The sequence below is a fragment of the Oncorhynchus mykiss genome, chromosome 13 (genome assembly GCF_013265735.2).
Source record: "Oncorhynchus mykiss isolate Arlee chromosome 13, USDA_OmykA_1.1, whole genome shotgun sequence".
Taxonomy (NCBI): domain Eukaryota; kingdom Metazoa; phylum Chordata; class Actinopteri; order Salmoniformes; family Salmonidae; genus Oncorhynchus; species Oncorhynchus mykiss.
Window position 1 is genome coordinate 52258825 of NC_048577.1, and position 16261 is coordinate 52275085.

General features: G+C 43.1%; 1 protein-coding gene across 1 annotated transcript in view; it reads right to left on the reverse strand.

The window, feature by feature from the left end:
• LOC110485216 (calcium channel, voltage-dependent, P/Q type, alpha 1A subunit, a) overlaps nt 1-16261 on the reverse strand; it is a 175937-nt gene that overhangs the window by 103185 nt on the left and 56491 nt on the right. Inside the window, exons 4-18 of the mRNA XM_036939765.1 lie at nt 12519-12610; nt 12148-12300; nt 11568-11755; nt 8853-8956; nt 8538-8653; nt 7588-7644; nt 6496-6582; nt 5907-6113; nt 3695-3807; nt 3359-3471; nt 2715-2846; nt 2429-2501; nt 1495-1612; nt 1245-1312; nt 448-551 (exon numbers count right to left, since the gene is read on the reverse strand). Coding sequence (XP_036795660.1) covers nt 448-551; nt 1245-1312; nt 1495-1612; nt 2429-2501; nt 2715-2846; nt 3359-3471; nt 3695-3807; nt 5907-6113; nt 6496-6582; nt 7588-7644; nt 8538-8653; nt 8853-8956; nt 11568-11755; nt 12148-12300; nt 12519-12610 — 1725 coding nt within the window. The remainder of the gene's footprint in view (nt 1-447; nt 552-1244; nt 1313-1494; nt 1613-2428; nt 2502-2714; nt 2847-3358; nt 3472-3694; nt 3808-5906; nt 6114-6495; nt 6583-7587; nt 7645-8537; nt 8654-8852; nt 8957-11567; nt 11756-12147; nt 12301-12518; nt 12611-16261) is intronic.

The following is a 16261-nucleotide window of genomic DNA, read 5'->3' on the forward strand; positions in this document are numbered from 1 at the left end:
TTGCTTGCATGCATACGTGTTCATGTTTCAGAGTAGAAACAACAGTTGTAACCTTACTATAATGGTAGTGGAGTTCAACTCTATGTGTGATATTGGAAGTGTCCCTACATCCTCAGGCTCCACTGCTGTGACATTATAAGGGCTGTGGACCGTGGACACACTGTGAACTTCACCATGAGAGAACAGAGAGCTGCAGAGAAAGGATCTAAGACTCACTGCTTCCTACTGGAGGAGGTGATCAAACAATGTGTGTGTGTGTGTGTGTGTGTGTGTGTGTGTGTGCGTGCGTGCGTGCGTGCGTACGTGTGTGTGTGTGTGCGCGAGCGAGCAAGTACGCAGGTGTCCTGTGCAGCTGAAAAGTGAACACACTAGGAGAGATGAGGGGGCAAGGATGAGAGAAACAACAGAGAGAGATATGGAAACAGAGAAAGAAAGAGAGATACTTACGCCGCTATGGACATGTTGGCTACAGACTGAGGGCTGACTTCGGCCACCTCCTTGGCTTTTTGCAAAACATTTTTCTTGGAAGCGGCTTCCTCTTCCTGCTCGTCCTACCAAAGAAAGCGAGTGGGAGAGAGAGAGGGGGAGGAGGGGAGACGGGAAATACATAGGAGGGAGAGAGAGGGGGGGGGGATAAAAAGCAGAGATAGAGGAGGTTGATACAGATGGTAGACAGAGTGAGAGAAGAGAGCAATGACCTTTATAGATATGGTTATAGATAGGAGAAAGAGGGGCGTTGACAGATACAGATACATGGAGATACAGAAGAAGAGGTGAAGTGAAGAGGGCTGACTCTGGCCCCAAAATCAGACCACGCGAGAATATAGCGTGATGCAGACCAAGTGGGGATTTTTTGTATGGCGACAATGAGAGAATTTTGAATTTGGTCAATATAAAATGTAATTACTAATTGGCAAAGTGGGGCTTATTTGATCGAATGTTTAGGTTATTACTGATATAAGTGGACGCACGTGGCATGCCTGTTGTTAACATTCTTATCTGCCCTCTCATTGGCTAGAATGTTCCCGCCTGTTCCCGCCTTACCCGCCTGCCTTCCGTCTTCACCGACATTTATTCCCATTGTTAGAGCATTCAGTCCAATATCTGTCAATATACAGATCATTTTTAATGGGGAGCTAGAGCTGACAGGGTGAGAGATAATTTCCTGAACTGAAGGGTTATTCAATTTGACCCCAGTAGGCGTGGCTCGGTCAGTGTACAAAGTACTGTACAAAGTACTGTACCTTAGTGAGTTCCTGTGCGTTGGCCAGGTTGTCCACAGCAATGGCCAAAAACACATTCAGCAGAGTGTCTGAGAGCAAAGGGTTGAAGACAGAAACTACACTGTGTGTGTGTGTGTGTGTGTGTGTGTGTGTGTGTGTGTGTGTGTGTGTGTGTGTGTGTGTGTGTGTGTGTGTGTGTGTGTGTGTGTGTGTGTGTGTGTGTGTGTGTGTGTGTGTGTGTGTGTGTGTTTGTGTGTGTGTGTAAGGATACAGTTGCCGAAAAGTGTGAGCACGATGAAGAAGACTGAGAAGACCATCCCGTTGTTGACTCCTCCCTGAGATTCTATTCCATCATACATGACCATGTTCCAGTCTTCTCCGGTCAGGATCTGGGGGAGAACACACTCCTAATAAACATGTAGGATCTGGGTGAGAACACACTCCTAATAAACATGCAGGATCTGGGGGAGAACACACTCCTAATGAACATGTAGGATCTGGGGGAGAACACATTCCTAATAAACATGTAGGATCTGGGGGAGAACACACTCCTAATAAACATGTAGGATCTTCATTTTAGGCACTTTGCTATAGCAGAAAAAAAAACAGCAACAGGAAATCTGAATTATTATGTATATTATAATTACTGGACATTTTTTGTAGGGGGTGATCAATTTTTCGTTAGGGCAAATCAAGTCTGACATTTTAAAGTGGAAATTACAAACTTTAGAAGCCTTTTAATACCTTGAATACACTACAAGTTTGCATTTTCTGCGGAGCGGGACATTTCTCAGGAACAAAAGAGTGATAAAATTAAGAACCTGCATCTGTACACACACAGACACTCATACACTCGTACTACTGTACACATACACTCTTATACACACATACAATCTTATACACACACACACACTCTTAAACACACACACTTAAGCACACACACTCTAATACACACACTCTTATACACACACACACACACACACTTATAAACAAACGCTTTGCACACGTTAGGACTGCTTATCTTGGGACTGCTTACACTCTCACCTTTCCCTGCCTTTACACTCATCTATCCTCTTTCTTTCTCTCCTATCCCCCATTTCTAATGTGCTACCACTCCCACTCTTCTTCTGCCCTCTTTTCTCATTCCATTATCTCTTTCCTTTCTCTCCCCTCTCCACTCCCCCCTCCCGTCTTTATCCACTCACCTGGAACACAGTCATTATTGCTGCAGGGAAAGTATCAAAGTTGGTTGGGGGAGTGCCAGATTCAAAATTAAACCTAGAGGATAAACAGAGAGAAATTGAGGAAGAGAGAAAGAGAGAGCGAGAAAGAGAGAGCGAGAGAAAGATAGCGAGAGAGAGAGAGAGAGATGACACCAAACAGTCAGACACTGAAGATAAAGAATGACAGGGGAAGGCGAGGAAGGGGGAGGAAGGGGGAGGAAGGATGAAAGGGGCAAGAAAAGAGGGGGAAAGAAGAGGAGGTACTGACTGTCCTCCGAAGAGTTGCATGCCCAACAGAGCGAAGACGACGATAAAGAGGAAGAGGAGGAAGAGCAGGCTTATAATGGATTTCATGGAGTTGAGCAGAGATACAACCAGGTTCCTCAAAGACGCCCAGTACCTGACAGAGAGAGAGAGTAGTAGAGAGAGAGAGGGAGGGGCGCGGGAGAGAAATCACAGCAGCAAGATTTGTGACCTGTTGCCACAAGAAAAGGGCAACCAGTGAAGAACAAACACCATTGTAAATACAACCCATACATTTTCAATTTTTTACGTTATCTATTTGCACATCGTTACAACACTGTATATAGACATTATATGACATTTTAAATGTCTTTATTGTTTTGGAACTTGTGTGAGTGTAATATTTACTGTTCACTTTTTATTATTTATTTCAATTGCTTTGGCAATGTAAACATATGTTTCTTCCCATGCTAATAAAGACCCTTGAATAGAACTGAGAGAGTTGGGGAGAGAGTGTTGGAGAGAGGAGAGAGAGCTTGTGAGAGAGAGTTTAGAAAAGCCTATAAATGTCTAATTGCCTTTCATGGTCGTTTGTTAATGAGACATGCTGACAAACAGATTGATAAGATATCCGATACAGAGGTTGACTCAAAGTCAGTAGAGACTTACTTGGTGACTTTGAAGATTCTCAGTAACCTTAGAGCTCGTAATACACTGATACCAAAGGATGTCCCAGGCTGGATAAAACCCCATAGCACCTCGAATATGCTGCCACATATTACCTGCCACACACACACACACACACACACGATTAGTGATGTTATCCAAAACATGCGGTCAAAAAGGATAGGTGAGTGTGTGTGTTTACTGCATTGGTGTGTGTGTGTGTGTGTGTGTGTGTGTGTGTGTGTGTGTGTGTGTGTGTGTGTGTGTGTGTGTGTGTGTGTGTGTGTGTGTGTGTGTGTGTGTGTGTGTACCCTAGAGTAGACATGTTCCACCACTCACAATGCAGTCAAAGCAGTTAAAGGAGGAGTGAAAGTAAGGCTGTGACCCCAGTCCATAAATCTTTATACCCATCTCAGACATGAAGATACTCAAGAAGACGAACTCTGCAAAGTCTGGAAGAGGTGAAAAGAGAGAGGGAACAGGGTGAGAGAGAGCGGGAAAGATCAGACATGAATGAGCAAGCAGGAAAATGCAGGAGGATGATATCGAAAGAAAAGGAATAAAGAGGGGCATTGAACAATTCACTGTAAGAAGCAATCAGAGAGGCAGAAAGACTGGCACGATCCCTCCGGAACTTTCATTACGCACACCTCCAACTGCTCTAAAACGCTAGTAAAACCAAATGTATGCTTTTCAACCGTTCGCTGCCTGCACCCGCACGCCCGACTAGCATCACCACCCTGGATGGTTCCGACCTAGAATATGAGGACATCTATAAGTACCTAGGTGTCTGGCTAGACTGTAAACTCTCCTTCCAGACTCATATCAAACATCTCCAATCTAAAATCAAATCTAGAGTTGGCTTTCTATTCCTCGACAAAGCCTCCTTCACTCACGCCGCCAAACTTACCCTAGTAAAACTCACTATCCTACCGATCCTCGACTTCGGCGATGTCATCTACAAAATAGCTTCCAATACTCTACTCAGCAAACTGGATGCAGTTTATCGCAGTGCCATCCGTTTTGTTACTAAAGCACCTTATACCACCCACCACTGCGAACTGTATGCTCTAGTCGGCTAGTCCTCACTACATATTCGTCGCCAGACCCACTGGCTCCAGGTCATCTACAAGTCCATGCTAGGTAAAGCTCCGCCTTATCTTAGTTCACTGGTCACGATGGCAACACCCACCCCGTAGCACGCGCTCCAGCAGGTGTATCTCACTGATCATCCCTAAAGCCAACACCTCATTTGGCCGCCTTCCCTCCAGTTCTCTGCTGCCTGTGACTGGAACGAATTGCAAAAATTGCTGAAGTTGGAGACTTTTATCTCCCTCACCAACTTTAAACATCTGCTATCTGAGTAGCTAACCGATCGCTGCAGCTGTACATAGTCCATTGGTAAATAGCCCACCCAATTTACCTACCTCATCCCCATACTGTTTATATTTATTTACTTTTCTGCTCTTTTGCACACCAGTATCTCTACCTGTACATGACCATCTGATCATTTATCACTCCAGTGTTAATCTGCTAAATTGTAATTATTCGCCTACCTCCTCATGCCTTTTGCACACAATGTATATAGACTCTTTTTTTTCTTTTTTTCTACTGTGTTATTGACTTGTTTATTGTTTACTCCATGTGTAACTCTGTGTTGTTGTCTGTTCACACTGCTATGTTTTATCTTGGCCAGGTCGCAGTTGTAAATGAGAACTTGTTCTCAACTAGTCTACCTGGTTAAATAAAGGTTAAATAAAAATAATAATAAACCTGTCCCCTATTCCCACTGATTAGTACTTGTATAAGTGTGCCCATTGGTTTCCATTGGACTGTCGATTATTGTTACTATGTCCGTTGGTGCGTGTGAGTACCTGTGCTGTGTGTTTTGCGCTTTTGTACCCTTGTGGATTGCACAGATGATTACGGGTCTCATTCCGTGTGTTAATCATTGTGCGCGTGTGTTATTTATCAGAGGTACTCCTCACTCTTTTGTTTGGGTTTCTACCCTGTGTTTTTGTTACATGTTTGTTTGGTCTTCGTCCTCGTGCCTTTACATGGTACGCCATAATTTGGGGCTTAATAAAAAACCTTATTACGCATTCCTGTGTCTGTCTCCCGAATCTCCTTTAAGCCAACGTGACAGAATCTCCTTTAAGCCAACGTGACAGAATCTCCTTTAAGTCAACGTGACAGAGAGGTAGAGAGAGAAATAAGGAAAAGTATCTAGAATTTCCATCCATCCTTCAAGCCTCTCCCCCACCCTCTACCCCTCCCTCCCACCCTCTATCTCTCCCTCCCTCCATACCTCCCCCTCCCTCCCACCCTCCATACCACCCCCTCCCTCCCACCCTCCATACCTCCCTCCCACCCTCCATACCTCCCTCCCACCCTCCATACCTCCCTCCTTCTCTCCATACCTCCCTCCTTCTCTCCGTACCCCCCTCCTTCTCTCCGAACCTCCCTCCCACCCTCCATACCACCCCCCTCCCTCCCACCCTCCATACCTCCCTCCTTCCCTCCGTACCTCCCTCCCTGTATGTCTACTCACAGAGGAAGTCTGAGAGTGGTTCAGGCTGGTCATAGTGTACTACAGCCACACACATGGTGTTAAGTCCCACCAGACACAGTACACTCCAGTAGAAATACTGGGTCTTCACAATGCGTCGGATGAAGAAACGCAGACGACGCTCCCTCTTATGGAAGTTAGAGCCCTCCAGCTTTGAACTCTTCAGACTGGCCCGCGCAAAGGGAGAACCTGGGAGGAGAGGAGAAGAATGGGAAAAGGAGAGGGGGATAGTGGAGAGGAGAAGAGTGGGAAGAGGAGAGAGGGATGGATGAGAGGAGAAGAGTGGGAAGAGGAGAGGGGGATAGAGGAGAGGAGAAGAGTAGGAAGAAGAGAGGGGGAAGGAGGAGAGGATAAGAGTATGAAGAAGAGAGGGGGAAGGAGGAGAGGATAAGAGTGGGAAGAGGACAGGGGGATGGAGGAGAGGAGAAGAATGGGAAGAGGAGAGGGGATGGAGGAGAGGAGAAGAGTGGGAAAAGGAGAGGGGGATGGGGACAAGAGTGGAGAGAAAAAACACATTTGGTTAGCATGTAACATCTTGTGTGTGCGTGTGCGTGTGTGTGGTGTTTCTTACCCAGTGCCAGGTCTCCATTCCCATCCTCTGGGTTAAGGAGATCTGTTTTGTTCTTGTGGTTTTTGATGGTGGGTCTCCTGCGGGTGCCTGAATGGGAATAATAGAACACAGTGACGCACAACTGCTCACTATAGAACACGCAAACAAACAATGGCACAGAAGCAAAGATGCTACATTTACACTAGTGAAGATGCTACATTTACACTAACAAAGATGCTACATTTACACTAGAAAAAATGCTACATTTACACTAGCAAAGATGCTACATTTACAATAGGAAAGATGCTACATTCACACTAGCAAATATGCTACATTTACACGAGCAAAGATGCTACATTTACACTAGGAAAGATGATACATTTAGACTAGTAAAGATGATACCTATACACTAGTAAATATGATACATTTACACTAGCAAAGATGCTACATTTACCCTAGCAAAGATGCTACATTTACACTAGCAAAGATGCTCTGGTTACACTAGTAAATATTCTACATTTACACTAGCAAAAATGCTACATTTACACTAACAAAGATGCTACATTTACACTAGAAAAAATGCTACATTTACACTAGCAAAGATGCTACATTTACAATAGGAAAGATGCTACATTCACACTAGCAAATATGCTACATTTACACGAGCAAAGATGCTACATTTACACTAGGAAAGATGATACATTTAGACTAGTAAAGATGATACCTATACACTAGTAAATATGATACATTTACACTAGCAAAGATGCTACATTTACACTAGCAAAGATGCTACATTTACACTAGCAAAGATGCTCTGGTTACACTAGTAAATAATCTACATTTACACTAGAAAATATGTTCCGGTTACACTAGTAAATATTCTACATTTACTCTAGCAAAAATGCTACATTTACACTAGGAAAGATGTGACATTTACACTATTAAAAATGCTACATTTACACTAGAAAATATGCTACATGTGTACTAGTAAAGATGATACATTTACACTAACAATAATGCTACATTTACATAATGTTATATTTTCTCATTGTCCGTCTCTATATACATTCTAACATCATATCTAAGTCACTACACACACACACACACACACACTTGGGAAAATACCGTCAAAGGCATCAGGGTCTTCATCGTCTGCTAAGATCACTTCTTCTATAGGAAGGAAAAGTGAAGTAAACAATAACATGGGAATGTATATGGCAATATGTAACATATATAACATGAAAGTATAACATATATAACATAAATATATAACATATTTAACATAAATGCATAATGTATATAACATAAATATATAACATATATAACATAAATATATAACATAAATATATTACATATATAACATAAATATATAACATATTTAACTTACATATATAACATATATAACATAAATATATAACATATATAACATTACATAAATACATATCATATATAACATAAATATATAACATAAATAACATAAATATGTAACATATATACCATAAATATAACATGAATTACATACATATATAACATAAATATATAACATATATAACATTACATAAATACATATCATATATAACATAACTATATAACATAAAAAACATAAATATGTAACGTACATAACAAAAATATATAACATAAATATATAACATATATATAACATGATTATGTAACATATATAACATAAATCTATAACATATATAACATAAATATATAAAATAAATATATAAAATAAATATAGAACATATATAAGATATATAAGATATATTATATCAATATGTAACATATATAACATAAATCTATAACATATATAACATAAATATATAAAATAAATATATAAAATAAATATGTTACATATATAAGATATATAAGATATATTATATCAATATGTTACATATATAACTTAAATAACATAAACATATAACGTACATAACATAAATATGTAACATATATAACATAAATATATAACGTACATAACATAAATATGTAACATATATAACATAAATATGTAACATAGGGTTCCATGTATGTTTTGTGTGTAGTTCTATATGATGATAATGTACCTGCTTTACAAATCCATTCCAGGTATCCATTGAGCTCTCTCTCTATCTGCTGCTGTCTCCTCAGCTTTAGAAACTCACTCCTGTTCTCCACTCGCTCTCTCTCTTTGGCAAACTCCCTGTGGTAGACACACACACATATCAACACACACATATCAAATGAAACACACATATAGATGTATACAATGACATATACACAGACATATTGTATACACGCACACGAAACACACACACACATGCCCACACACACATGCACGTGCGCCCACACGCACACTCTCCCACACACACACATGCGTGCACACACACGCACACACTTACCCAGACAGTACACCCAGGACCAGGTTCAACATGAAGAAAGAGCCGATGATGATGAGGGGAATGAAGTACATCCAGTTCCACGCGCTCCCTGAGGCATCATTGCTCTGCAAACACACACACACACACACACACACACACACACACACACACACACACACACACACACACACACACACACACACACACACACACACACACACGCACACACACATCTTTTGATCTAGTAATTCATCTTTCCCTTGTTTGACTAGAGAGGTTACACTGAGATGTAGATTTTATAAAGCCAAAAAATAGCAGACAATTTTTTGACCTTTTCATGAACTGGGACGGGGTCACCACAATACGGGGATGATTAGGACATCGTTTTATACAGTATACTGTCCAGAGTATCTGCCATTTAAACAGTTCAGCTGCACAGAATGTAACACTCTTCCTCTCTCTTTTTCCCTCACCCTTTCTCTCCCTCTCTCATCCCTCCCCATCTTGCTGTTTTTCCCCCTAAACAGAGTCCATCACAGAATGTAATGCCCTCCCTCCCTCCCTCCCTCCCTCCCTCCCTCCCTCCCTCCCTCCCTCCCTCCCTCCCTCCCTCCCTCCCTCCTGTCTGTGGGCGTGATTGCTGTTGCTGTGTGCTGTACTGAATGTCCTGCTGCTTTTGTATCCATAAAACTTTCAGCACTTTCTTCCTCCGCAGCTGCAAGAATAACTTTGACTGCACAGCCCTGTTAAATATAGAGCAGCACCACCACCGAGTGAGACTGATGGAGGAGAGAGAAGAAGGGAAGCGGTGGGGGAAAGGGGAGGGGGTGAAGAGGAAGGGAGAAAGGGGGAGGCTGACGGGGGGAGAGAGAGAGTGAGTAATTGGGTGTGGTGAGGTGGGGGGAGTAGGAAGATGCGAAGAGGAATGGAGATGGAGAGACAGATTAAGGAAGCAGAGAGAGCGAGGAAAGAGAGATGTGTGGGAAAGAGAAGAGGGGGAAGAGAGGGAAGGGGGAATATTGAATATGGGCCCATTAAGACTGCTGTGGATGGGACTACACTCACATTCCCCCACTACCCTCATCCACCTCTCCATCACCATAGCAACCATTGCCAATGGCAGCAGGGCACTATTCACTGTGTCTTAGGTATGGGCACACAATACAGTAAGTGAGTAAATGCTATGGGCATATTTGTATAGCAGTGAAACATGTATTATATGAATTGGTGGGTATTTACAATGTAATTTACTAGTAAATACGATAGAAATCTATTATCCAGGTTGTAGTTGCCCCACAGATTTAGGATCAGCTTATTCTGCCTCAATTCTAGATTCCTAATTGTCCCTAGAATTTCTAAGCAAACAGCTGGAGGCAGGGCTTTCTCCTATAGAGCTCCATTTTTACGGAATGGTCTGCCTACCCATGTGAGAGACGCAAACTCGGTCTCAACCTTTAAGTCTTTACCTGAAGACTCATCTCTTCAGTGGGTCATATGATTGAGTGTAGTCTGGCCCAGGAGTGTGAAGGTGAACGGAAAGGCTCTGGAGCAACGAACCGCCCTTGCTGTTTCTGCCTGGCCGGTTCCCCTCTTTCCACTGGGATTCTCTGCCTCCAACCCTATTACAGGGGCTGAGTCACTGGCTTACTAGGGCTCTTTCATACCGTCCCTAGGAGGGGTGCGTCACTTGAGTGAGTTGAGTCACTGATGTGATCTTCCTGTCTGGGTTGGCGACCCCCCTTGGGTTGTGCCAAGGCAGAGATCTTTGTGGGCTATACGCGGCCTTGTCTCAGGATGGTAAATTGGTGGTTGAAGATATCCCTCTAGTGGTGTGGGGGCTGTGCTTTGGCAAAGTGGGTGGGGTTATATCCTTCCTGTTTGGCCCTGTCCGGGGGTGTCATCAGATGGGGCCACAGTGTCTCCTGACCCCTCCTGTCTCAGCCTCCAGTATTTATGCTGCAGTAGTTTATGTGTCGGGGGGCTAGGGTCAGTTTGTTATATCTGGAGTACTTATCCTGTCCTATCCTGTGTCCTGTGTGAATTTAAGTATGCTCTCTCTAATTCTCTCTTTCTCTCTTTCTTTCTCTCTCTCGGAGGACCTGAGCCCTAGGACCATGCCTCAGGACTACCTGACATGATGACTCCTTGCTGTCCCCAGTCCACCTCCAGTTTCAACTGTTCTGCCTGTGATTATTATTATTTGACCATGCTGGTCATTTATGAACATTTGAACATCTTGGCCATGTTCTGTTATAATCTCCACCCGGCACAGCCAGAAGAGGACTGGCCACCCCACATAGCCTGGTTCCTCTCTAGGTTTCTTCCTAGGTTTTGGCCTTTTTAGGGAGTTTTTCCTAGCCACCGTGCTTCTACACCTGCATTGCTTGCTGTTTGGGGTTTTAGGCTGGGTTTCTGTACAGCACTTTGAGATATCCGCTGATGTACGAAGGGCTATATAAATACATTTAATTTGATTTGATTTGAACCCGATCTCAAACCCCAAACCAATCCTGAATCCAATCCCAAACACAAACACAAAACCGAACCTTATCTCAAGCCAAACCTAAACCTAAAACCAAACCCAAACTCCTGATTTTAAACCCAAAACCAAACCCGATCTTAAACCCTAACCCAACTCTACAGTAACTCACATAATAGTCCAGCTCTTTAACCATACATTTAATACCATAATACCTCTAATACAGAACCACTGTGATGTGAAGTACCGTAACTCACATAGTAGAGCAGGTCAGTCCATCCCTCCATGGTAATACATTGGAAGACAGTGAGCACGGCAAACAGGATGTTGTCAAACTGGGTGATGCCGTAGTTAGGCCCCAGCCAATACTTTCGACACGTGGTCCCGTTTGGACATAGTCTCGACGGGGCTTCGGTCCCACACGGAACTTCCTCACGAATCTCATCTACAGGGGTACAGACAGTTTGGGGATCAACATGTTATTTAAGAGCTAGATCTTCTTTGATTAATTTTGAATTGACAGTCTTTTTGTCACTGATTTAACTGGCATACTGATTGACTGACTGGCGACTGACTGGCTGACTGACTAACTGGTAGAATGACTGGCATACTGCCTGACTGGTATGCTGACTGGCACATACTGACTGGGTGACTGACTGGCAGACTGACTGACTGACATTTTGGCTGACTGTCATACTGACTAACTAACTGATTGACTCTCTGACTGGCAGACTGACTAGCAGACTGACTGGCATGCTGACCATCCAACCAACCGACTCACCGACCTTCTGGCTGACCGACCGACTGACTGACCAATCCATCGACTGACCGATTTACCTGTGTGAATGTCGAAGCAGGTAGTATGGAATTTGCCCATGTAGAACTCCAGGCCGATGATAGCGAACATGAGGATGGCGAAGAATAGCAACAAGCCGATCTGCAGCAGTGGAATCATAGCCTTCATGATGGACTTGAGGACCACCTGGAGGCCTGGGGGAGACAGAGCACATTGTTTAAGAACAGAAACAACAGACAAAGTAAAAAAAAACTCTGACCTACATCCCACAATCCCTATAAAAATGATGTATCTTAATCAGAACTTTCCTCCCCCTCCTCTTATGGTATCAGATGAAATAAGACTATTAGGGGTGTAGCTAGTCGGTCTCTCCGTCCCACACCCCCACACCCCCATATGTCCCAAGACTTACTGGGTATCCCAGACACCAGTTTGAGGGGTCTCAGCACACGGACCGCTCTCAGAGTCCGCAAATCGAAGTCCGATCCCACTGTAGACAGAATCCTACAGAGAGAGATGGAGCAGAGAGAGAGAGGAGGTGGAGAGAGGGAGAGAGGGAGACAGAGGGAAGAGGGAAAATAAAGAGAAGGAATAATTATAGTATTTGAATATTTTTTAGGAACATTTATAGAATCAGCCAATCAATGTGTGTCAGTTGCTGGGGGTTTTAGTGACATCATCTGTTAATCATTTACACTAATCACTTGGATAAGAAGAAGACTTTCAGCGAGTGAATGAGTAAGTCAATAATATGAATGCATGAATGAGCCACGAGTCATTCAAGAGATGGAACAAGGAATTCGATAGACAGAGAGAGAGAGAGAGAGAGAGAGAGAGAGAGAGAGAGAGAGAAAGAACAACCAAATTATGAGAAAACAAAAAGATAATTACTTGACACAATGGAAAGAATTTACAGAAAAACAGAGCAAACTAGAATGCTATTTGGCCCTAAACAGAGAGCACACACTGACCCAAAATTAAGGTAATCTATGTACAGACTCAGTAAGCATAGCCTTGCTATTGAGAAATGCAGCTGAAGACTGACCTGGCACTCAAGAGAAGACAGCCTATGTGCACACTGCCCACAAAATGAGGTGGAAACTGAGCTGCACTTCCCATCCTCCTATCAAATGTATGAGCATAATAGAGGCACATATTTCCCTCAGATTAAACAGCCCCATAAAGAACTTGAAAACAAATCAAATTTTAAGAAACCCCCATATCTATTGGGTGAAATGTCACCGTGTGCAATCACAGAAGCAAGATTTGTGACCTGTTGCCACAAGAAAAGGGCAACCAGTGATGAACAAACACCATTGTAAATACAACATGTACTTATGTTTATTTATTTTCCTTTTAGTATTTTAACTATTTGCACCTCATTTTTAACACTGTATATACAGTGGGGAGAACAAGTATTTGATACACTGCTGATTTTGTGGGTTTTCCTACTTACAAAGCATGTAGAGGTCTGTAATTTTATCATAGGTACACTTGAACTGTGAGAGACGGAATCTAAAACAAAAATCCAGAAAAATGCATTTTATTGCATGCAATAAGTAGTTGATCACCTACCAACCAGTAAGAATTCCGGCTCTCACAGACCTGTTCGTTTTTCTTTAAGAAGCCCTCCTGTTCTCCACATTACCTGTATTAACTGCACCTTTTTGAACTCGTTACCTGTATAAAAGACACCTGTCCACAGAGTCAATCAAACAGACTCCAAACTCTCCACAATGGCCAAGACCAGACAGCTGTGTAAAGACATCAGGGATAAAATTGTAGACCTGCACAAGGCTGGGATGGGCTACAGGACAATAGGCAAGCAGCTTGGTGAGAAGGCAACAACTGTTGGCGCAATTATTAGAAAATGGAAGGAGTTCAAGATGACGGTCAATCACCCTCGGTCTGGGGCTCCATGCAAGATCTCACCTCGTGGGGCATCAATGATCATGAGGAAGGTGAGGGATCAGCCCAGAACTACACGGCAGGACCTGGTCAATGACCTGGAGAGAGCTGGGACCACAGTGTCAAAGAAAATCATTAGTAACACACCGTCATGGATTAAAATCCTGCAGCGCACGCAAGGTCCCCCTGCTCAAGCCAGCGCAAGTCCAGGCCCGTCTGAAGTTTGCCAATGACCATCTGGATGATCCAGAGGAGTAATGGGAGAAGGTCATGTGGTCTGATGAGACAAAAATAGAGCTTTTTGGTCTAAACTCCACTCACCGTGTTTGGAGGAAAAAGGATGAATACAACCCCAAGAACACCATCCCAACAGTGAAGCATGGAGGTGGAAACATCATTCTTTGTGGATGCTTTTCTGCAAAGGGGACAGGACAACTGCACCGTATTGAGGGGAGAATGGATGGGGCCATGTATCGCGAGATCCGGGCCAACAACCTCCTTCCCTCAGTAAGAGCATTGAAGATGGGTCGTGGCTGGGTCTTCCAGCATGACAACGACTGGAAACACACAGCCAGGGCAACTAAGGAGTGGCTCCGTAAGAAGCATCTCAAGGTCCTGGAGTGGCCTAGCCTGTCTCCAGACCTGAACCCAATAGAAAAACTTTGGAGGGAGCTGAAAGTCCGTATTGCCCAGTGACAGCCCCAAAACCTGAAGGATCTGGAGAAGGTCTGTCTGGAGGAGTAGGCCAAAATTCCTGCTGCATTGTGTGCAAACCTGGTCAAGAACTACAGGAAACGTATGATCTCTGTAATTGCAAACAAAGGTTTCTATACCAAATATAGATACAGTGCCTTGCGAAAGTATTTGGCCCCCTTGAACTTTGCGACCTTTTGCCACATTTCAGGCTTCAAACATAAAAATATAAAACTGTATTTTTTTGTGAAGAATCAACAACAAGTGGGACACAATCATGAAGTGGAATGACATTTATTGGATATTTCAAACTTTTTTAACAAATCAAAAACTGAAAAATTGGGCGTGCAAAATTATTCAGCCCCTTTACTTTCAGTGCAGCAAACTCTCTCCAGAAGTTCAGTGAGGATCTCTGAATGATCCAATGTTGACATAAATGACTAATGATGATAAATACAATCCACCTGTGTGTAATCAAGTCTCCGTATAAATGCACCTGCACTGTGATAGTCTCAGAGGTCCGTTAAAAGCGCAGAGAGCATCATGAAGAACAAGGAACACACCAGGCAGGTCCGAGATACTGTTGTGAAGAAGTTTAAAGCCGGATTTGGATACAAAAAGATTTCCCAAGCTTTAAACATCCCAAGGAGCACTGTGCAAGCGATAATATTGAAATGGAAGTATCAGACCACTGCAAATCTACCAAGACCTGGCCGTCCCTCTAAACTTTCAGCTCATACAAGGAGAAGACTGATCAGATATGCAGCCAAGAGGCCCATGATCACTCTGGATGAACTGCAGAGATCTACAGCTGAGGTGGGAGACTCTGTCCATAGGACAACAATCAGTCGTATATTGCACAAATCTGGCCTTTATGGAAGAGTGGCAAGAAGAAAGCCATTTCTTAAAGATATCCATAAAAAGTGTTGTTTAAAGTTTGCCACAAGCCACCTGGGAGACACACCAAACATGTGGAAGAAGGTGCTCTGGTCAGATGAAACCAAAATTGAACTTTTTGGCAACAATGCAAAACGTTATGTTTGGCGTAAAAGCAACACAGCTGAACACACCATCCCCACTGTCAAACATGGTGGTGGCAGCATCATGGTTTGGGCCTGCTTTTCTTCAGCAGGGACAGGGAAGATGGTTAAAATTGATGGGAAGATGGATGGAGCCAAATACAGGACCATTCTGGAAGAAAACCTGATGGAGTCTGCAAAAGACCTGAGACTGGGACGGAGATTTGTCTTCCAACAAGACAATGATCCAAAACATAAAGCAAAATCTACAATGGAATGGTTCAAAAATAAACATATCCAGGTGTTAGAATGGCCAAGTCAAAGTCCAGACCTGAATCCAATCGAGAATCTGTGGAAAGAACTGAAAACTGCTGTTCACAAATGCTCTCCATCCAACCTCACTGAGCTCGAGCTGTTTTGCAAGGAGGAATGGGAAAAAATGTCAGTCTCTCTATGTGCAAAACTGATAGCGACATACCCCAAGCGACTTACCGCTGTAATCGCAGCAAAAGGTGGCGCTTCAAAGTATTAACTT